This window comes from Mesoplodon densirostris, chromosome 17, assembly GCF_025265405.1.
Source record: "Mesoplodon densirostris isolate mMesDen1 chromosome 17, mMesDen1 primary haplotype, whole genome shotgun sequence".
Taxonomy (NCBI): domain Eukaryota; kingdom Metazoa; phylum Chordata; class Mammalia; order Artiodactyla; family Ziphiidae; genus Mesoplodon; species Mesoplodon densirostris.
This window is the reverse complement of record NC_082677.1, coordinates 1,155,400-1,178,810: the sequence shown is the minus strand read 5'-3', so window position 1 is coordinate 1,178,810 and position 23,411 is coordinate 1,155,400. Positions and strand designations below refer to the sequence as shown.

General features: G+C 51.5%; 1 protein-coding gene across 3 annotated transcripts in view; it reads left to right on the top strand.

Moving 5' to 3' along the window:
* Positions 1–23,411, top strand: part of LATS2 (large tumor suppressor kinase 2) — a 48,893-nt gene that overhangs the window by 4,296 nt on the left and 21,186 nt on the right. For all 3 annotated transcript variants that reach the window (XM_060080314.1, XM_060080312.1, XM_060080313.1), the window contains exon 2: positions 4,995–5,546. In XM_060080314.1, the coding sequence (XP_059936297.1) occupies positions 5,202–5,546 (345 nt within the window). In that variant the 5' untranslated portion in view covers positions 4,995–5,201. The remainder of the gene's footprint in view (positions 1–4,994; positions 5,547–23,411) is intronic.

Genomic DNA, 23,411 nt, shown 5'->3' with positions numbered 1-23,411 from the left:
GTAGGCTCAGTAGTTGTGGCTCCGCGGCATGTGGTATCTTCCTGGACCAGGGCTCGAACCCGTGTCCCCTGCATTGGCAAGTGGATTCTTAACCACTGCTCCACCAGGGAAGCCCTGTAGTTTCTTTTAAAGTATATTTAAATCAATTGATGATACCTAAGAAATTTCTAAAATTAGATTACTTTGCTTGCTACTCCTGTTTTTTTTTTTCTTTTCTTTTTTTTTTTGGCTGCACCGTGGCCTATGGGATCTTAGTTCCCCAACCAGGGATCGAACCTGGGCCCCAGTAGTGAAAGCACAGAGTTCTAACCACTGGAGCACCAGGGAATTCCACTACCCCGATTTTTTAAAGACCCATCCATGAGGCTTTAGGGTTGTATTTGTAAAATTCTTGATGAGAGAGCTTATTAAAATGATACAGTAGAGTGTCAGAGTAGCTCATTTCCAGCTGCAGTCTTAATTTGACTGATGAGTATTCTCATGAAAAATGCTCTCAGAAGTTCATAATTTCACCATGAAGTCAACTGTCGTCAAACTAACGTCTAAAATACAAGGTCACAAGCTGAGAAAATACTTTCATTCTCTGTGTAACTGAAGGAGAGTTTCCTCCTTACCACATTATTCAGGCAGGACCAGTTTGCCTGTAGGTGTCCTACGTCCTCACCTAGGGAGCCAGGTATGCCCGGGAGACCGAGGTGGGAAGGCGATGAGAAGGGGGTGGGTCCCGCGTGGGTCCCGCCCGCCCCTGCACACAGGAGCTTTCCCAGGCGCGGCTTTAGGACGTATCACTGAATAACTCTTCCAGCTTTCCAGTATGTTTGAAAATTTTCATAATGAAATGTTGAGGGGGAAAAAAGAAAAGAAACCAGGACGTCTGATCCAGATTCTGTTTGGGGGTACCTCCACCTGGTATTTCTTAGCTTGGGTAGAAACACAGATGTCGACACAGAAATGTCTAGTCTCTCCCGCGCTGCTTGGCTTTATAATTGGAATGTTTGTGGGACACATGGGCACTTAAACCCCCAGGATTTGCAGGCGCATGGCTCTGGGAAGCCCCTCCCCGTTGTGTGTTTCAGTGTCCGGGTGGAGTGCGGAGGGGCAGGAGGTTCAGACCTCCTGCGAGGAGAGTTTGTCCACTGCCAGCACCCAGTTCTGAGGTCCGGCCTTTCCTTGTGTAGCTGTGTTTAGTGAGGGAACGCGATCAAACACTAGCTGGATGTGAACAGTTAGATGACTTTGCATAATGCTCGTCATCGTGGCCATTCCTAAGTGTGCAGTTCAGAGGCATTAAATACATGAAGGCTGGCACTGCAGTCAGCACCACAGTCTATATTACAAGCTTTTTCATCGTCCCAGACACAAACTCTGGACCCATGAAACAACAACTCCCCCTCCGCCAGCCCCTGGTGACTCCAGTCTTCCGTGTCTCTCTGGATTTGCCCCATAGGAGTGGATCACACACTGTTCATCCTTCGGTGTCTGGCTCATGTCACGCAGCGTAATGTCCTCAGGGTTCATCCACGTCGTAGCAGGTGCGAGAACTTCATTCCTTTTTCTGGCCGAGTAATACACCGCAGTCGTGCGACTTTTTATAGGAGTTTTGTGTAAATGTCAGGAACACTGTGTCTGAAACCTCAGAGAAAGGGCACTGTGTTTTTCGAGGGCCGTCCCCGTCCACAGCCCGTGCTGCGTGTTCTCCCGAGAGCGCCGTGGGGCAGGTTTTACCCCCAGTCGAGGATCGCGGGGACAGACTCAGACGCTTCCGGGCAGCGGGTGGGGGAGCCCCAGCCCTCGTGGTGCTTACAGTTCAGGTGATTCAGGAGGAAGGCGGGCACACTTGGCAGTGCTCTGGGGGGCTGTGGGTGGCCCGCAGGGTCTCCGTGGTTGGGTGGGCGGGAAGACCCTCTGCTGTGGGTCACAGCTTTCAGTGCTTCTCCCTTTTAGAGTAACTCCCAGGGAATTTACTCAGAATCCTCCTCGCGGCCCCACACCCTTCTCTCTGCTTCCGTGGCCAGGCAGGGAGGCCGGCCCTGTGTCCTGGCTTTGACCTTCTTACAGCTCTTTTTCCTTCTCCGTGGACCATCTCCAGGGGCCGAGTGGAGAGCCGCTTTGCCTGTCCTGCCTGTGTCGCCTGGCAGCGGCCTGAGGCCCATCACAGCCTGCTGCTGCTCTGAGGACTGCCGCTCCCCCGCCTAGCTGTCCCTGTCCACCGGGGGTGTCGTGCTTCTCACCTAGGCTCCTGTCGTCCACCTGGACTGTCCCAGCTTTGTCCCTCCCAGCCCTCTGTCCAGTTGGCTTCCTGACTCAACTCTCTAAAGGGCGCTTGGCTGTGTCACTTCTTAGCTCGGCCTCAGACGGTGGCTCCCCGTGGAGTCCAGACGTGGCCGTGATCTGGAAGGTCCTCCCCATCAAGCCCCTGGGCGCCTCCCAAGCATCATCCCTCCAGACTCGAGGAAAGGCCTCTCCGCGGCCCTCAAGCTGGTGGAGGAACCTGTGGATGGTGCATTCCTCTCCTCCTTTGCATATGCTGTTCCCTGGGCTGGAATTCCAGCCTTCCCTGCACAGAGGTTTAGTTCTCTCCACTCCGGAGCTGCTTCTGCCTTTCTCCTTTATTCTCCCATTTGTCAGATGATTCTTTCTCTCCTCTTGGGCGTCTCTTTCTTTGGAGCAGTTTATCTGCCTCCCTCACCCGCTCCTCTCTCTGCGCTGTGACCGTTTGCAGGGGGGATGGGTTGGGGAGGGGTTCCAGAAGGACCCTCCCTGCGTGTTGTCAGGCCCCTCCTTCACATCGGGTATTTATTGCGAGGACAGTATGATTTATGACTTCTGTATTTCCATTTTCAAAGGAAGGGAAGAGAACTACAGATTGGAAACAGAGTGGTTTGTGTGAAGATCATAGGAAAAGGTACAGCTCCCGTCTGTTCTCAGACTCCAGACGTGCTCAGCAGCTCCTTGAGAATCTGTTCATTTTTGTTGGAATGTGAACTTGTGGTTTTAGACAGTTAGGTGTTTCAGAACAGATGCTTAGACCACGAGGTCACTGAGAATGAGTGTAGGTGCAGCGTGCCCCATATGACACCAGTGCAGCAGGGCTCTGGGCTCGGGTCCACGGCCCGGGAGCCTCAGCTGTGTCTCAGCCAGTGGGTCACTATCGCGTACTCAGGGCATTTCAGCGACTTTAACGTATTAGATGTTGTGTTTAAAAATACGAATTTCATGTTGAAAATTTTATGTAGCCTGCTTCTTACTTTCTAAATAGAATCTTCTTATAGTTACAGTGAGAAAAGGGGACAGGTAAAACCTTTTGAGACCTTCCATCTTCCCATCTCTAAGAAAGGAATAGTAATTTTATGTCATGTTTTCAGGTTTACTGTTGTGTATGGTAATGTAATAGATCTATGTAAGCTAATTCACATGAAATGCTTAGAACAGAGCCTGGCGCTTAGTAAATACTGGATAAACATTAGCTATCTCCCGACCCCAGCGGGGAAAAAGGGGTGAAAAAGGTTGTGAAGCATAGTTCCATTTTACAGTTTCTAAGTTCCTCACTGAAAGAAGTCCAGACCCCTTGCCCCTCGCCTTTTAAAGGATGCTCCAAGAAGGGATCAGTTTTCCTTTGTTCATTAAAACTCAAAGTGATTGTCCTTCACTGTCTGCTCACTGGGTTCTGTGGTCACGGCCACGTGGGCTGCCTCCAGGGCAGGACAGCTCAGGACAGAGCGGCAGTGACCACGGGACGCTGAGCCTCACTCTGTGCTCACCCGCTTCTGCCCCCTGTTGGGCGGAGCGGAGGGCGGTGACCTCACCTGTCCCAGGCTACGCAGCCCTGAGCCCCTGAGCCAGGTGCTGCCAGGCAGCGTCAGGGCTGGGCTCGCCTTCTGACTGCCAGCATGGCAGCGCTCAGTGAGTTAGCCGGCAGCAGGTATAAGCATTGTGGGAAGTGCCCTCGTGACAGCGAGTTCTGTACAGAGAGGCTGCTTCCCTGCTGAGGGGTGAGTGCCGCATGCAGACGACTTGCATCTACACAGCCCTTGTTACTGTGGTCACCGCGTGACCACCCACATGCTGTTACCAGACCCCTCCATGCAAGTGTCAGTTTCCACAAGCGAGACATTCTCATTTTATTTTTATTATTTATTTATTTATGTTTGGCTGTGTTGGGTCTTTGTTGCTGCGCGCGGGCTTTCTCTAGCTGCGGTGAGTGGGGGCTGCTCTTCGTTGCGGTGCGTGGGCTTCTCATTGCGGTGGCTTCTCTTGTTGCAGAGCACGGGCTCTAGGCGTGCGGGCTCAGTAGTTGTGGCGCACGGGCTTAGCTGCTCCGCGGCATGTGGGATCTTCCCAGACCAGGGCTCAAACCCGTGTTCCCTGCACTAGCAGGTGGATTCTTAATCACTGCGCCACCAGGGAAGCCCCGAGACATTCTTATTTTAGTATTTAGGTCAAAATGCCGGTAAGAAGTTGACCACTTTATAAAAAAACCAGAGGAGTCGTGACCCTCAAAGTCTCATAACACATTGTGTGAACCTTCAGCGTGACAGGCTGTGGTTTCTTTCAGGAGGTTTGGGAGGGTTTTATAAGAAAGAGTTCCCAAGAGGTGGAAGGACCCCCGGTTGAAGTGAGTGGAGAGGCTGGTTAGTCAAGCTGTGGGGATGCGGGACGTGATGTGGACCAGCCGCTGACCCCTCAAGCTGTGGATTTCCAAGTGAGGTCATGTTACACAGGAGAACTTTAACTGAGCTGTCGGTTGTTACTACTGTTGTTCTTGCCCCAGATTGAGTACTTATAAGAAAGCGTTGGCTTCCGGAGCGGAATGTCATTGCAGGTTCCATGTTACAGGAGACGCCTGGGGTGGCCCTGCCTGTCACGGGCTCTAAGCAGAGTTGAACCGTGTCTTTATCTTTTCTGAGAGGTGGTGTGTTCTTTCTTTAGCTTTCCAAGTGGAATATTTTCAGGATCATTGTCCATTTCTGAGCACCTCTCGTTTTCCTTTTCAGGTAGAGATGATCTTCAAAATGAAGCCTCTGGAAAATGGTCGGTTCTCTGCAGGAACTGCAAAAATGGAAGGAAAGAACATTTTCAAAACAACCTTGTTGTGAAAGTGTGTTTACAACTAACTGATACTGTTGGCGGTTTCGTTTTCGTTTTAACTAATAGACACTTTAAGAAGATTGTATTTATGGTCAAAGGAAACTGGACTAACCATGCGGCCGAAGACTTTTCCCGCCACGACCTACTCTGGGAACAGCCGGCAGCGGCTGCAGGAGATCCGCGAGGGGCTGAAGCAGCCACCCAAGACCCCCGCCCCGGGGCCGCCCGCGGGGCCGGGCACTGATGCCGCCCTGGATGCCAAGGCCCTGGGGGGCAAGGACGCGGCCAGGCAGCAGCAGCAGCAGACGAGGACAGCCCCGAAGTTCGGGCCTTACCAGAAAGCCCTGAGAGAAATCAGATACTCCTTGCTGCCCTTTGCTAATGAATCGGGCCCTTCGGCCGCCGCAGAAGTAAACCGACAAATGCTGCAGGAACTGGTGGACGCGGGCTGTGACCAGGTGGGTGGACGCTCCCGGGAGGCTGCCCATCTGGGGTGCAGAGGAGACCAGCAGAGGTCCCTGGAGAGGGGTTTCTAGGCTACAAACCCGAGGCCCTTTCTGCGTCCCATTGCACTGTTTTCCACCTTCTCTCCAAAACCATCTTGTTAGCTGCTTTCCTTTTCAGGCAAGATCCAGAGATTTCTCAACTCTCCTGAAGTTGTGTCACGTGCACTTTCTGTCCTGTCCCTGTGAGGATGGGAAGGCTTTCCCACGTAGCCCTCTCCTTGGGGTTTATTTGGCTTATTCTGAGCTGTCATGGGGAAGAGACTGGCTTCTTTGAACTGGTGTTTGGTTTGTGCATTTTCTAACTCAGCTAAGGGGAAGGTTGGTTAACATGAGTCGGCTCTTTGCCTCTGTTTTCTCCTGTTTTAAAAGGTAGCATCTATGCTATTAGAGGAGACGTAACTATATTAAGGGAATGAGAAAGACTAGAAAATAAAAAGCTTGAGAGATCATCAAGGTGGTGACAACACAGTCTGACTTCTCACTGCTTAAGAATAAAGGCCAGTTAATGGAGGAGACATCAGTTACCCAGAAACACACGCGGGGCCGTGCGTTTACGATCTTGTGCTGTTCACGTAGCTGAATAAAGTCCGAACCGAGGGGCAGGACCGTGTAAAATGGAGCTCATGTCCAACCAGGTAAAAACGTGTCCGTGACATGTAACTGTCTTATGAAATGGCTTCTGAAAGCAAGCGCTGTATCACCACCTGTCGTGTGAAAGTCAGAGCTGCATGAACGTGGAAATAGACCAGGCACGTCTGCCGCCTTGCAAACTGAGTAGGATTTCATGCACAGAGCACATCAGGATGGCTTGGGCACCTGTAGTTTCTTAGAAACAGCCTAACTACGTACTCCTGGCCTCACAGTCACGGGAACTGGGAGGAAAGAGAAACAACGCCCTCTTTTATTTCCAAAAGCTACCTTAGCCCTCTTATAGTTTCTATAGTTTCTTATAGAAACTTACATTTCTCAGATGATCTGTTTGGGAAACTAGTGGCGCTGTTTGTGGGGCTTCCCTTGACCCTCCGGGATGTGCTGGGATTGACCTGGGTAACTAGCTGCTTTCTTGAAGCCCAGGCTGTGAATAGTGGGCGCAGAGGGTTAGCAGTGCGAGCTGACTACACAGCCGTGGCCTTTCTCTCTGTGAAAATATGAAGCTGTCCCCTGACCCACAGAACTTGATGCTTTTGAAGATAGGATGGAGCTGTCCCAGGGAAACAGTGGGTGAGATTGCAGATACTCAGCCCAATAACAAAGCTGAAAACCTTGTGTAAATCCCTTGCAAACAAAAGAGGTAATCAGAGCCGCTGTTCTTGCGGTCATGATAAAAACAAACAAATGAGGCAAATGATCCAGAATACAGGTGGGATCTCATTGTGGTAAAATCCATTCGTGATAATTACAGTGCAAAAAATCATGAAGCTGGTGCCGTTTGTAGTAAAACACAGATATGGTAAAATTAAGGATCGGGACACCCATAAGTTCCCATCAACATTTAATTTATGTTAATTGCTAGTAGAAAAGACTCTTTACCTTTTACCCTTTTAATGCTCCTGAAATAATCCGTCAGTTTGGTGTGCAGTGTTACTTTATGACTTAAAACAACTCTGCCTGCGCTCTGACCCTCCAACTCAGACTTTTTCTGGCCTGGTTAGAGGGTACATTTGCTTTCAGAGAATTCTGGTTGGAAAGTCATTATGTGAACCCAAATAATGTGAGAAAAAGCTCAGCAGTACCTCTAGAGTTGTGAGTCTTGGATAAAGCAGGAGATTAGAATTCCCGTGTTTAACAGGTACAGAGAATTCCTGTTGGTGCAGCTTTTCCCCTTGTCTCCTGTTGTATTGCCTTTTAATTTAGGTTCAGTTTTGTTTTCTTATATTTTGAGTTTAAATGCCATTTTAACCCTATATTAAGAATGGCAGTAAACTCCCAGTTTTCCCAAGGTCTTATAGGTCCTTGTTGGTGGTAACACACTTTTATATGCAGTGTTTTATCTATTGCATGTGCACACACATTTTTTCCCACATTTTATTGGGACTCTGATTCAGTTCCTGGAAAAAAGTAAAAGACTGTTCACTGCATAATGGTATAATGTCTATGTCAAATGATGTAATGTTCATAAATCTTTTGCACATAAATCACTAAAGACTTATGAAAATTTCTATAGGGAAAACAAAGAGGCCAATAGGTTAATATTTCTTAAGGAAGGAGCTGTTCTTTAAATATAGATTTAAGGAGTTGGAAAGATGTTTTTGATTATGAGCATCCGTTTTGTTTCATTGGGTAGTCTCTTATTAGCACAAGTGACGATTTAAATTTAGCTTTGACTTTATCTTTCTTATAAAATTTAGTTTCACTTTAAATCTTTATGGTTCCAAACGACCATATTACCAGGTGTTCTCTCTTTTTCTTCCTGAGACAGTTTTAAAAACGGCTAATTCAGTTTTGCAGCAAGGTTAGTGTGTGTGACATTGCAGCTTCTCGGAAGCACTGATTTGCACTCTCCTGCCGCATCGTGGCGGGTTAGCGCAGGTAGGGCGCCCTCCGGACGGGCCTGCAGCCCTTGGGGCTGCCCAGAGTCTGTGTGGGGGCCTTGGGAGAGCAAGGATGCCCATGGCTCCTGGGCCCTTAGAGCAGCTGGACGTTCCATCATGGTGTGTCCCCAGAGGGGGACTCAGGTGAGGAATTTCTTTCAGACGGGAGTCCTGGGACTGGTTCGTGCTTTTTCCCTGTGGATGACCTGTGTCCTGACCCTCCCCGGCCTCCCTCCTTGCTCTGCCGTGGGCGGTGCTGAGTCCAGGGCTGTGGCCTGGCGCGGCTATGTTCCCCTGGCCCCGAATTTCTCTGTTGGTATAATTTTCCTAATCCTGACTTAATCCAGTTTTCCTCACTTTATTGTATGTGTTTAAATGATTAAAATTTTTAACTAAATGCAGGTAGGAAGCAATGTAAACAAACAAATCGATTTATTGTGCCCAGCTCGGCCTGAGGAAGAAAGCCAGTGGTCAGGGACCCGAGCACAGCACCAGGTAGGCTGGGGTGATTTGGTCAGTAGGAAAAGGGAGAGACTTCTTGGCGTCCTCACGCGACAAAGGGCCGAAGGATCGCGTTTCTCAGCCCGTCACACAGGGCGCCCCTTGACCCAGGTCCTCTTGCAGAGGCCGCGGCGCTGGGTACGCTGCTGTCAGAGCGGAAGGACAGGCCTGGTGGTGGCTGCGCCCGTGTGTCCCCGCCCTGTTCTGAGACCGCGTGGCAGCGGTCAGAGAGGGTTCCACTTGCGACCCCAGTGACTCGGGCTCCCCCCGCCGCGTTAAGCGTGGTCGCACGTCCCTGTCACACATGCTTGAGCGGAGGGAGGCCAGCGGTGCCCGCGGAGGGGCTTCCTCCTCAGCGGCTTGGCCCCTCCTCTCGCCCCCCTCCTCCCCCCGGCCGCGCTTGCCCAGCCCCCCTTCCCCCGGACAAGCTCACGCCGGGGCTCTGTGGACGTGTCACACTGTCGGCGGTGATGCCATCTCCCCTCGTCCCCGTCTGATCAGCTCTCCTCCTGCAGGAACCCTGGTTCTTGCCTCCGGGTTTGAGCCGACCCTGGTCAGACCTCCAGGCTCCGTTGTTTCTTCTTTTTTTCTTTTTGGCTGCACTGCATGGTATGTGGAACTTCCCCGACCAGGGATCGAACCCCTGTTCCCTGCACTGGAAGCGCGCAGTCTTAACCACTGGACCTGCAGGAGGGTCCCGGGGTCCATCGTTTCTAACTCGTAGGCCCATGGTTGGCCACCCCTCTCGGGGCTGGACCGACGAGTGCACCCCCCCTGTGCCCTGGAGGCCCCGCGTGGACATGGGGCTGTGCCCCTCATTCAGCAGGAGCAGTGATGGTGGGAAACGCAAGCTTTGCAGAGAGGATTCCGGCCGCTGGTCCACTAAACTGTCCCTTAAGTCTCAGGCACTGGAACAGACAGACGCACAGCTCTGCCTTGCTGTCCGTTATCAGGAAAGGGCCAGGGGGTGACCCTGAGGGGCGCCGATGCGAGGCTGCCATCCCTTCATCCTGGTGACAGGTGGCCTCGGGTGGTCTCACTCTAAGGCCGGGGTTTTGCTTATGAGAGAGATGCAGGGATTCAGGTGACTCGTGTGTTTCCTCCTCTTCCTCTGGAAAGGGGACTAGTGTTCAGGGTTGTCACTGCCCTGAAATATTAATAAGAGCAGGAGGAAAAAAGAAACACTTGAGTTGAGGAATGTCAGTCCTGTAACAGGAAACTGTCTTAACAATGACTGTGGGTGTAGCAGCCTTTGCCTTTTCCCCCTCTTTTTTTTTTTCTTTTTTTTGATTTTCAAATTAATTTCAGCCCTGCCGAAAGATAAACTATACCTTTCTAAATAGGATTTAGAGTTACTTTCACAAGACACGAGCAAATCATACCTTTGTGTCGTACCTTCCCCCAGGCTTCCCCAGGTTAGTAAAGTAGCGTGCGTTCATTGTGCACTTTTGGAAAATACAGAAAAGTATAAAGAGAAAATAAAAATTGCCTGCAATTATATCAGCCCAGATATGACCACTCTGAACATTTTGGTATGAAAGTGGCCACATTTTATTTCTAGTTAAAGGAAATTAAGGGAAGTTATCAAGGAGCGATGAGCCCGGGGTGACAGGTAGAAACAGGCTGATCACAAAACAGCACGTACGATATGATCCCAGTTCTTCTGTTGCAGAAATATACGCGTTGACTCTCTCCCTGCTCACCTTCTCACTCAGCTCTCCTGCCAGGCCGGGGACCACAGGCTCCTGTCCCCATCTGTTCCCTGCACAGAACCCTCCGAGCGGTCACTCTGGAAAGGAAGGATCCTGTCCTTTCCCTCCGGAAACCTTCCCACTGTGCTGGGGACGAGTTCTTAGCCTCAGGTCCCGCCCTTTCCCGCGGTTAGCACCCTGGCCCCGCCGGCTGTGTGGCCTCTTCTCAGGCTTCCCAACTCCAGCCCCCCCTTGCCTGGGTGATGCCCTCTCCTCTTTGGAGGCTTGTCTTAGTGTCATGGATTCAGAAAAGCCTTTTCTGATCCCTGGTCTAAACTGGAACCCCGTTTTTGTTCTTTCATTACAGTGGAAGTTCCCTCCGTGGCTTTTATCAGAATTTGTTTCTATGTGTGTAGTTGTGTATTTTGTTCAGTAACCATCTCTCCCTTCAGGTTTCAGACCTGTGAAGCAGTGGCTTTGTTCTGATCACCATCCTCTAGGCCCTAAAACTGTGCAAACCCTCAGAAGTGAAGGGATAAAGGTTTCATCATACACATTTTTGTTTGTAACATCTGTGTTATATTCCATTGTTCAAACAGATGTTCTGTAATTTATTGTAAATAACTGGTGTTAAAAGGTAAACCGAGGCATATTAAACATTTTAAGAGTTTGTTTGAGTAAAAATCTATTTGAGTTGGACAGCACCACGTCGGAACTGTTAGGAGCTCCAGTGACCAGGCAGGGGAGAGGGAAGCAGGAGGTACCGGTGGGCTGCAGCGAGGCCTGGCCACTGCGAGGGGCGGAGTTTCGGGCTCGTGCCCGGGCTGACATGGCATCAAACCACGCGGGGCTCGCGGCCTCCTCGTCTGAGCAGCTCAGCGCTGGCGATGAACAGCCTTCTGTGGGAATCATAACGGATTTCACTGATTTCCTGGGAATAAATTTTAGAAATGGAATTACTAGGGCAAGTGATAAGAGCCTTTTTATAGTTTTTATTTGGATCGCCACATTTCTTGAGAAGTGTTTAAGTTGCACTTACGCTTTCAACCCTTCCAGCAATGAGTGAGATCTGTCTCGGATCGTCCCTGACCAGAGCCGCTCCTTCAGTCATTGTTTAATGAACACTTTCCCCGATGCCTGCTATGTTTTCCTCCCAAGTAGCTTTCACATCTCTGTCTTTTCCGTGCTAACACCCTGCCCTACCCTAGATAATCCTGAGAAGGCCCCCGACCCGCATTCCTCCCGGTGGCCTTTTCCTGAAACGCGGCCGCAGCCACCCCCTTGGGAGCTGCTGCGCTTCCTCATCCGACCCCGTCCTTTCTCTCGTTGCCAGGCACACCCGCCTGCCCCGGCCGTATCCCCCTCCTTACATGCCGGCGGCCTCCAGGCCGAGTAACTGCCCCGCACGCACTGTCCGTCCTCCTGCTGGGGCCTCCCCGGCAGCCCCGCTGCATCGCACCCCGCCAAAGCCCACTTCTTCTGTGGTCCATTGTGTGGCCTCCTTGGGCAATGGGTTCCCGCGTGAGCCGCGTTCTCCCTTCCCTGAATCCCCGTTTCCATCAGGACCCCCCAGGCAACCGTGGTGGCTTACACGGGGTCTTAGGGATTCGCTGGCCCACCTGGCACGTTTCATAGGTGAATTAGCTGAGAACCCACAACAGTAGAAGGAATCGGTGAAATTAAATATGGATCAGTGGACATCACACAAGCAAAAAACAGAGAAAAGATTGAAGAGAAGTAAACAGAATCTCAGCGGCCTGTGGCACAGTAACGAGGGGTCCAGGATGTGTGACGTGTGTGAACTGGAATCCCTGAAGGAGGAAAGGACAGAAAAACATCTGAAGCAGTAATGGCCGAAAACTTCCCGAATTCGGTGAAAACGTTCAGGTACAGGCAGATCTCAGTAAAACGAGGCTTCGCTTTGTCGCGGCTCGCGCACCGGGGGGTGGGGCTTAAGTGGAGATACCACTGACCCTTGAACGACTTGGGTTTGAACTTCACGGGGCCACTTATCCACAGATTTTCTTCAGCACATGTGTCCCACGCACTCTGTGGTAGGTTGAATCCACGGACATGGAATCACGAGTGCGGATGGCCGACTGTACAGCTGTACACGGGTTCTCGGCTGTGTGGGCAGTTGAAACCCCTAACCGACCCCCATTGCTCCGGGTCAGCTGTAGCAAGGGTCCTATATTTTTCCTGACACAATTAGAAATCAACATTTAAGTAGGTTGTGGTACGTTAAAAATGCACGTTGCAGCCTTTAGAGCCGTCGCTAAAATGCAGCTGGAGGAGATAGAGCTGCAGAGTCAGTGAGGAATTCAAGCGAACGACTAAAGCAGCGTTTGCTTAGCGCGGAAGGAGCCGGGGAGGGCGGAGTGGCGGAGTGAAAGCCAGATGCGTGGGCAGGAATGCAGACCTAAGTGAAGCCATAGTGATCATTACACTCGCTGCGTAAAGGGATTAAGCCCCCCAATCAAAAGGCAGAGACTGTCACACTGAATAAAAAAGCAAGATCCACCTCTGTCCCGTCTACAAGGCACACCTGTTACAAGGACAAGGACACAAAGAGACTGAAAGCCAAAGTCTGGGGGAAACGTCTGCCCTGCAAACGTAAACATAAAGTAGATGGCGGTGGCGACGTTGAAATCAGACAGTACCCTCCACGGTGAGGGTTACTTGAGACAGGGGCACCATAATAAAAGGGCCAGTACGTCAGGATGATGTACCAGGGAGAACACACCTGAAGACAAAGCTTCAGGCTCTGTGGGGTGAGGTGTGCCACGCGGGAGCTAAAAGGAGCAATAGACAAATCCATGGTCGCACGTGGAAGCCTTCACCTGGCTCTCCCATGGTCGATGGAGCGGCCGACGAGGATCGGTAGGATGCAGGACACGCAGCTCCGCGTCCCTCCAGCCTGGAGCATCGTGCGGGGGTCCTTCCTCCGTGCTGCGGGGGGGAGGCCCCGCCCTCCGTGAATCAGCCGGCCACTCACATGTAGTGATTCTAGATGCTGACGGGGACAGTCGAGGCCCGAATTGGGTAGGTCAGTAGTTTTGATCCCGAGCCAATAAAAACCAGACAGGGTTTCAGGCTGCTGTGCCTCGCGTCATGGACAGAGCTGAACACCCGAATGACCCTGCGTCTGGGGAGGTGCTGAAAGGCACTTGCTGAACAAGAAGGTGCCACCAGCTTGGGCGCCTTCCCTCTGAAGATGCCTTGCATGGTGTTCCCGCAGGTGCGCCCGTGCTGGCCCCGGGACACCAACAGAAACTTCTCGGTCAGTGTACTTGAATTCTAGTTCATTAACCGTGCAGAACTCACTGGGAGTAGTAAATAGTAGCTTAGACGTAAAGGAATACTGACGTAGTTGATAATAACCTGTTAAATAAATAAAAATCCATGAATCAAAAAGCAAAACAGGGCCTCCCTGGTGGCGCAGTGGTTGAGAGTCCGCCTGCCGATGCAGGGGATACGGGTTCGTGCCCCGGTCTGGGAGGATCCCATGTGCCGCGGAGCGGCTGGGCCCGTGAGCCATGGCCGCTGGGCCTGCGCGTCCGGAGCCTGTGCTCCGCAATGGGAGAGGCCACAACAGTGAGAGGCCCACATACCGCAAAAAGAAAAAAAAAAAAAAAAAAAAAAAAGCAAAACAGAATGAGATGGCCAGTCAGTGGGCAGCTGCAGCCTGCCGAGTTCTGCAGTGGGCGCTCGGTGGGCCCGGCGGAGGCTCCCAGGCCCTTACTGCCCGTGGGGGGCACCTGCGCTGACCCAGGCGGCTCGTCTGAGTTGAAGTCTGCGCTGAGCCTGATACACGCTTGATTTGGAGGACTTGGTGCAAAAAAGAGAATGTAAGATATCTCTGTACCTTTTTTTTTTTTTTTTTTAAATTAATTTATTTATGGCTGTGTTGGGTCTTTGTTTCTGTGCAAGGGCTTTCTCTAGTTGTGGCAAGCGGGGGCCACTCTTCATTGCGGTGCGCGGGCCTCTCACTATTTTGGCCCCTCTTGTTGCGGAGCACAGGCTCCAGACGCGCAGGCTCAGTAATTGTGGCTCACGGGCCCAGTTGCTCCGCGGCATGTGGGATCTTCCCAGACCAGGGCTCGAACCCGTGTCCCCTGCATTGGCAGGCAGATTCTCAACCACTGCGCCACCAGGGAAGCCCTCTGTACCTTTAATATTGATTGCACTTGAAAGAGATATATGGGGGTAAATAACGTATTAACACTAATTCCACCTTTACCTGTTTCTTCTTAAATGCGGCTACAGGAAAATGAAAGTCCCTCTGTGGCCCACGTTAGCTCTCTGTCGGGCAGTGGTCAGTTGTGCCAGTGAAGGCGGTCAAACCCTCGCTCACTCCCTGCCCAGACCTCGTGCACTAGAAATGTCAACCAGCTTGGAAAGGGCAACTCATAATTTCATGACTACTATAGGTGTATTGTTTTCAAAATCGTAATTTATGTTCGTTATAGAACATTCTAGACATTGTAGATGAAAATGAAAGCAGCTGAAAATCTTACCTCTGAAAGACAGCCACTGATAAGATTACGTTTTTAACATCAATATTTTGATAGATAAGCACCTTCAGTCGTATGTGTGTGTGTGTGTGTGTGTTTATTTATTTATTTGTTTATTTATTTATTCAGTCCGCGTTGGGTCTTCGTTGCTGCTCACGGGTTTTCTCTAGATGCAGAGAGCAGGTGCTACTCTGCATTGCGGTGCGCAGGCTTCTCATTGTGGTGGCTTCTCTTGTTGTAGAGCATGGGCTCTAGGCACGCGGGCTTCAGTAGTTGTGGCACACATGCTCAGTAGTTGTGGCTCACCGGCTCTAGAGCGCAGGCTCAGTAGTTGTGGCGCATGGACTTAGTTGCTCCGCGGCATGTGGGATCTTCCTGGACCAGGGCTCGAACCTGCGCCCCTGCATTGGCAAGTGGATTCTTAACCACTGCACCACCAGGAAAGTCCAATATGTATGTATTTTACAAGAAAACAACTTTTTGATTTTTACTAAAGGCTTTAGGTTTATCATTCTATGAATTGCTGTTTCTTTCCATATACTGGTTCTTTTTCTTCTTGTGTTTAAGTCCGTTCATGTTTTTTCACAGTTGAATATTGAACTTTTCTCTGTGCAGGTCTGTAACTCGCTGTGGCATCCCCACAGGATGCCAAGATACTTGCTTTGTTTTTTCCAAAGTCCCCCGATTCTTTTTCTCGTAGCCAGTAGCACAGAATGTGTCATTAACTGGACCTCTCTCCCATTCTTTTGGAGCCCTCAGATCTTGTTTCACTGTCGGTCCTCCATTTCACGACTCAGGAGCCCAGTGTTCTTGTTGAGGGTCGCAGGCTCCCCGCCTGCAGGCGCTGTCGGGTGAGCAGCTGATCCTGAGTGAACCCGGTCCCCACCGCGGGCACCGTGCGAGCCCAGGCTGTGCGACGCAGGGCTCTCAGACTGGACCCTAACGCTTTATTTCTTGGGCAGTTGTGTTTTATTCTGCCCCACACGGTGTCTTACCCATTTTTTTTTTTTTTTTTTTTTTTGCTGTACGCGGGCCTCTCACTGCTGTGGCCTCTCCCATTGCGGAGCACAGGCTCCGGACGCGCAGGCTCAGCGGCCATGGCTCGCGGGCCCAGCCGCTCCGCGGCATGTGGGATCTTCCGGGATCGGGGCACGAACCCGTGTCCCCTGCATCGGCAGGCGAACTCTCAACCACTGCGCCACCAGGGAAGCCCTTACCCATTTTTTAAAAAGTCTGTTGTCGCTTTTTCAAAATCAGGAGATTTCATATTATAATTTGGGTTTTTCGCTTCCCTTGAAAAGTAGAAGCCAGTTCTTGTCCCTCATGTGGACACCAGTCCCGGGGCTTTGGGATGGCCCCTGAGCCCTGTGCTCCAGCCCTGGTTCAGTGCTGATGCAGGAACAAGTTGTCTAGGGAAGCTGAATCCTGGGGCCAGCATGGGGTGCGGAGGTGTCCAGCCCCAGGACAGCACCCCGAGTGAGCACCCACTCGCTCCTACAAGCTGGTGCGGCACAGACCCCGGTGCTCCTCCACCTCCAAAGAGAAGGTCAGATGGACACACACAGTGGGATGGTCCTCGGCCATGGAAATGAGGAAGCCCTACCGTGTGTGACAGGAGCCGTGGACCTGCTCAGTGAGATAAGCCTGATGGAGAAAGACAGGTACTGTGTGATCTCACGCGTGGAACCTCAAACAAAACAGGAAGCAAGCTCAGAGATGCAGAGAACAGATCCGTGTCACCAGAGGCAGGTGGGGTGGGAGGAGAAATAGGTGAAGGGGTCAAAGGGTAAAAAGAAAACACAGTAAATAGCGGTAGTAAACTCAGTTGTTGCCAATGTTACTGTTATTCTCACGACACAACCCTCCCAAAGGATTATCACTCCTGCATTGGGACAAGTTGGCTCTAGAAGAAAAAGGGGGAAAAACAGTTAAGTGTAAAATTTTCTTTATTCGAATTATAATGAACTTTTAGGGACTGCACCAGAGATGTTAAGAAAAAAAAGCGCGGGGGGCTTCCCTGGCGGTCCAGTGGTTAAGACTCCGTGCTTCCAGTGCAGGGGGCGCAGGTTCCATCCCTGGTCAGGGAACTAAGATCCCACATGCTGTGCGACGCGGCCAAAAAAGAAAAAAAAAAAAGGAAAAACAGAAAGAAAAAAAAAGGAATTAAAAAAGATGCCTAAAGTACATGAAAAGTTCTCAACATCACTAATTATTAGAGAGATGCAAATCACAACTACAATGAGGTATCACCTCACACCAGGCAGAATGGCCATCAGCAAGTCTACAAACAATAAATGCTGGAGAGGGTGTGGAGAAAAGGGAAGCCTCCTCACTGTTGGTGGGAATGTAAATTGATATAGCCACTATGGAGAACAGTATGGAGGTTCCTCAGAAAACTAAAAATAGAGTTACCATATGATCCAACAATCCCACTCCTGGATATAAATCCAGACAAAACTATAATTCAAAAAGATATATGCACCCCTGTGTTCAGTGCAGCACTGTTTACAATAGGCAAGACATGGAAACAACCTAAATGTCCATCGACAGATGAATGGATAAAGAAGATGTGGTACATATATACAATGGAATATTAACCATAAAAAAGAATGAAATAATGCCATTTGCAGCAACATGGATGGAACTAGATATTACCATATTAAATGAAGTTGTCAGAAAGAGAAAGACATATATCGTTTATATGTGGAATCTAATTTTTAAAAAGATACAAATGAACTTATTTACAGAACAGAAACAGTCTTACAGATATCGAAGAACATCTTATGGTTACCAAAGGGGAAACATGGGGGGAGGGATAAAATAGGAGGTTGGGATTGACATACACACAGTGCTATATATAAAATAGACAATCAACAAGGACCCACTGTATAGTACAGGGAATTCTACTCAGTATTCTGTGATAACCTATATGAGAAAAGAATCTGTAAGGAATGGATATATGTATATGTATAGCTGAATCACTTTGCTGTATACCTGACACTAACACAACATGGTAAATCAACTCCAATAAAATTTAAAAAAAAAAAAAAAGATTGCCTAAATGGGGAATACCAAACGCCAGCCATTGGCAAAGCATCCCACTGAAGAGTAAAAAGGGGAATTTTTATTACTTTTTTTTAAAACATATGATGAAGATAATAGATGTGTCCCAGAAAAAGTCATTGTTCCTTTGAAAGCAGAGCCTCGACGCTTTTTTCTGCCGCCAGAGTATCTGGAAAATCCCTTTGTGAGCAAAGTGAGGCTCTTCTGTTCTCAATCAGGGCGAGTAACTAACAGCTCCAGTTTCTCAAAAACACGTGCGTGAAGGCTGTGGAAACACTCCTATCTGGAGTGACTTGCGTCTGTGTGTGTGACACCCCTGGTCTCTCCCCTGCTTGCCGACCAGCCCGTAGAAGCCGTCCTCTGACTCGGTCGGTCTGCTTAGAGCCGGGCTGGGAGGGCGGCGGGGGCGGGGTCGCGGAGCCCCGGGCCGGGTCCCCGCTCCTCCGTGGTGTCTGTCCTCTTCCTCCTCACGTGGACGGACCCTCTACCTTCACCCCGGTCACCGCAGGGTCACTGGGTGAGGTCAGCTCTTCCGATTCGAGGACGAAAGTACAGGAGGCCCAGTGGAGGTTTTCACTCCCGGTCGTGGGGCTGAGAGGGCGGCCGGTCCGCACCCGGTGCTGCTCTGTGACCGGGGTCCGGGGGCCTGGGAGCTCCCCTCCTGGGCCGGCTTCCCGGGGGCGGGAGGGAAGCGAGGAGCCGTGCCGGGTTGGAGGCCGAGCCGGAGCAGGGCCTGTTCTCTCTGGAACCCTGGGTGTGCGCAGCAGCCGCGCCTTTCCACGTTCTTCGTCCTGGAAACCGCTCACTTTCAGGGGCGGCCGGAATGGAACGCACCGCCCCACGCGCCCGCCTCCCAGGGCCACGTGGCACCGGGGACACGCCTCGGGGCTGGTCTGGGCTCCAGAGGCGCAGTGCGGAGGGGAAGCCCGTGGCCTCCGGGTGGCAGGGGCCGGTCCTTGCTGACCTCGTGCAGCTGGGCCCGGGTGCCTCGTCTGTGCGCAGGTGTTTGTGGCCAGGTGGCCATGTCTGGACGGTCTGCGGTGAGTCCGGGCGGGGGCCTGGGGACGGAAACGCTTATCCGGCCGGGCGCAGGGCCCCTTCCCCTGACACCCCCCCTCTCAGGACTCTCCCCACGGCTCCAGGACCGGGAGGCGCCCGCAGTCCCGACCCTGAGGCACCGGGGAGCCGGACGCACCTGGACCACAAGGTCCTCGCGGCTGATGGAGACGCCTGCCAGGCTTGCCCATGTCACAGCGGAGTCGCCGTTGTGCTCCGGGGACGTTCTTTTATTTTTTGTTATTATTTTATTTTAGTAGAATTGTTTTACAATGTTGTGTTAGTTTTTGCTGTACAGTTAAGTGAATCAGTTATATGTATGTGTGTGTGTGTGTATATATATATATATATATATATATATATATATATATATATATATATATATATGTATATCCCCTCCCTCTTGGACCTCCCTTCCCCCCCCCCCAGTCCCACCCCTCTAGGTCATCACAGAGCACCGAGCTGAGCTCCCTGTGCTATACAGCAGGTTCCCCCTAGCTATCTGTTTTACACGTGGTAGTATATATGTCAATCCCAATCTCCCAGTTCATCCCACACTCCCCTTTCCCTGCTGTGTCCACAAGTCCGTTCTCTACGTCTGTGTCTCTATTCGTGCCCTGCAAATAGGTTCACCTGTACCATTTTTCTAAGATTCCACATACATGCGTTAATATACGGTATTTGTTTTTCTCTTTCTGACTTACTTCGTTCTGTATGACAGACTCTGGGTCCATCCACATCTCTACAAATGACTCAGTTTCGTTCCTTTTTATGGCTGAGTAATATTCCATTGTATATATGTGCCACATCTTCTTTATCCATTCATCTGTCAATGGACACTTAGGTTGCTTCCATGTCCTGGCTATTGTAACTAGAGCTGCATGAACATTTTGGTACATGTCTCTTTTTGAATTATAGTTTTCTCAGGGTATATGCCCAGTAGTGGGATTGCTGGGTTGAACGGTAGCTCTATTTTTAGCTTTTTAAGGAACCTCCGTACTGTTCTCCATAGTGGCTGTATCAATTTACATTCCCACCAACAGTGCAGGAGGGTTCCCTTTTCTCCACACCCTCTGCAGCATCCGCTGTTTGTAGGTTTTTGATGCTGGCCACTCTTGCCCGGTGTGAGGTGACACCTGACGTATGTGGGTTCTATCTGGAAGGGGAGGGATGAACGGCCACCGGCCTCAACCCCTGCAGCACAGCCGGCATCACTCACAAGAAAACCCACGCTTCCTGTTCTCCAGGAAAGTGTGCCAATGAAAAAACAAACAAGCTTAGTTTTCTGAGAGATTTAAAATATTTAATTAAAAACTCAAGCAAAAAGACAACATGGTCTCATTTTTCTAAATGTCCGATTCCTCTGTCAGCTGTGGTCGCTACTGTGCGGACTGCCGCTCTGCGTACCAGGCACCACACAGGTGCGTGATCACGGCAGGCGAGAAGAGGAGGCGGCAGGTGGGCTGCTGGACCTGCTTCCCGGGGGGGAAACGAGACGCAGCGCTAACTTAATTGTCACAAAACAGACTCGATCTTAGTGCAGGTCAGGTCGCTCCGCTGGAAAAAGAATGTTATTTGTGAATTTCTGAGGAAGGAGTTTTCATTTGGTTGAATCTGTAAAGTTAAGCTACTCAGCAAACTTTTATTTTTTTTGAGTGTCTCACTCCTCCTTCCTTGGCCCCGGGATGTTTGGCCTGTCGCTCAGATTAGACTTTCAGCCTGAGAGCAGCCGGCAGAGCTCGTGTCGCTGCTGGGCTGGCAGTCACGCCTCTCACCCAGGGATGGAGGGTGCGATGCCGCGGGGGTCTCAGCATCTCCATGCTGCCTGAGAGTTGCCAGAAAGCCGTCCTGGTGGGTGACTTTCAGGAAAGGATCCAGCATACGCTTTTCCTCCAGAAACAGCCATTCACAGGAGTCCTGGCCGAGGGATCGTGGCACTCATACTGCAGCGCTGGAGCCCCATGCGGGGTGAGGTGGGCGGGCGACTGTTCACCTGCCGGCCTCCCTCCTCTGGCTCCGGCCTCCCTCCTCTGGCTCCGGCCTCCCTCCTCAGGCTCCGGCCTCCCTCCTCTGGCTCCGGCCTCCCTCCTCTGGCTCCGGCCTCAGCGTCGGGCGTGTTTCAGGCAGACAGTTTGTCTCCACCAGGTTTGGTGATGGCAGCTGCGTTACAGACCTCACCGCCTGTTCTAGTTTTCTAGAATTATTTTAGGTGTTTTTTTCCCCTAAATATTTAGCATTTTAGTTCCACTTCCTTGTTTAATTTTAAAATGATCTATTGACATTTAATGGAAGGACAAGAACAAGGACATTCCAGAGAGGAAATAAAAAGAACATTCCAACACAACACGGAAGGGCCCCTGTAAGACAGGGTTCTGTTCCGGCCTTTAACAAGGTCAGGGCCGTGTGTCGCTTAGAGCCTTTCATTACCTTTCCTGCTTGTTTTAGAGCTTGTCTACAGAAAATCAGACTCTCTGCATGGATTCTGGAGCTTCTATAAGGTATAGTGATACGTATTCCCTGGAGCCCATTGCTCAGTCTAAGAAATGCGCATATCCTTCGGCATCACGTCAGGGCGCCTGCTCCCGTCCAGCTGGAACTGGCACGGTGAGGCCACAGCTCTGGTGAGTCACTGGAGGCCCCGGAGCAGCTCTGCTTCACCTGCCACCGCAGCTGGGCCTTACCCGGCCCGGGCAGCGTGTGGGAAGTGGGCCTCTTCCTGCCCGAGGGGGCGCCTCCCTGTCACCCCCGCGTCCCCGCAGCTGAGACCGTGAAGCCGCCGACTCGAGCGCCGCCAGTTGCTCTGTAACAGCTACAAGCGCTTTTTGTGTGTGTTTGTTTATGTTTGGCTGCGCTGGGTCTTCGTTGCTGCGCGCGGGCTTTCTCTAGTTGCGGCGAGCGGGGGCTACTCTTCATTGGGCTTCTCGTTGCAGTGGCTTCTCTTGTTGCGGAGCACAGGCTCTAGGCTCAGGGGCTTCAGTAGTTGTGGCACGTGGGCTTCAGTAGGTGTGGCTGGCAGGCTGTAGAGCGCAGGCTCAGTAGTTGTGGCACACGGGCCCAGCTGCTCCGCGGCACGTGGGATCTTCCCGGACCGGGGCTCGAACCCATGTCCCCTGCATCGGCAGGCGGACTCTCAGCCACTGCGCCACCAGGGGAGCCCCGCTACAAGAGCTTTGAGTGCCTCTCCTTCCTATCTAGTCCTTGCTGTCACTGTGGCTTTGGGTAAGTTGCTAATCCGTCTTACTCTCTCGGTTTTTGCATCTCTGACACGTGGCTGGCAACACTCAGTTCTCGGGGTGATTGTGGCGGACAGGACGGGGCTCAGATGCAGAGCCCTCTGTCCACACATTCACTCCACAGGCCTTCCTGCTGCTCATTTCTTTACAAATCTGCCAACAGCCTGTACGTGCGACTCTCCGACAGGGGTGCTAATGGCATTTTCTAAGAGCATCGTTTTAAAGTGGGACCGCTGCTAGGTAGAAAGTTTGGCTGGAAGATTTCTTAGTGGAGCTCCGGCAGGTATTGATGAAGCTTGTCGTCTTTGGAACTCTTAACCCTGCAGCAGCCCAGATGTTGAAATTCCTGGCCGAGGGCAGAGCCTCCCATTGTACGGACCTGTCCCAAGGTGGGTTAAAATAGCTGTTTTCTCAGAGAAAACGATCGTGCACCTCCAAGCACATGTGTAGTTATCATCTGGTGTTTAGTCTGCTGCCTGTGGGCACGTGACCAGCTGGAGAAAGCCAGGCGTCCCTGTAACGAGGAGCATCCCTGCTGTGGTGTCACACGTGTCCGTGGAGGGTGGAGAGGACACGGGTTCTGACCCGCAGCCGGAGCTGACACACACATGGTCTCTAGAAGCCCGTCTCCATAGAGCTGAGAGAAGGAAACATATTTTTAAACAGCAGCCAAAGAAGAGGTGAGAGGAAGTAAGGGGGGGTCGTGGGTCCCAACACCAGAGAACCTGGTGGTTACTTGGCTGCGTTTCTGGAAGATCGTCAGGCCCCCATCGCTCTGAGGTGCCACCGTGAACATGTTGGTATCTGGTGTGATTTTTTTTTTAATTTACAAAATGAGGTCATATCGTATGTGCTATTGGGTTTGTTTGCTTTGGCTTGTGTTGGAGGCTGTTTGTACGTGGGGGTGATGGCCACAGTGCTGAAGGCAGGGGCTGCGCTGTAGGGTGGCTGGCTGGAGGCCGGGCTCACTGCTGCCCACGTCCGGGCTTGGCTTCTCCGGGGGAGGGGAGACCCTCAGCTCCGTGAGGTGTGGCGGTGCCGAGGGGCCGTGTCCTGGCTCCCTTGACCCGTCTGCCCCTCGCTGTGCTGCAGTCTCTGGTCGGAGCTTCGGGTTCAGTGTCCCCAGGGGAGGGGAGGGCCGGGCCGGGTGGGACCCTGGGTCCTCATCCTCTCCTGCCCGGTGGGCTCACAGCTTGCTCCTGGGCGTTTCACCCCCTCCCTCTGGCTT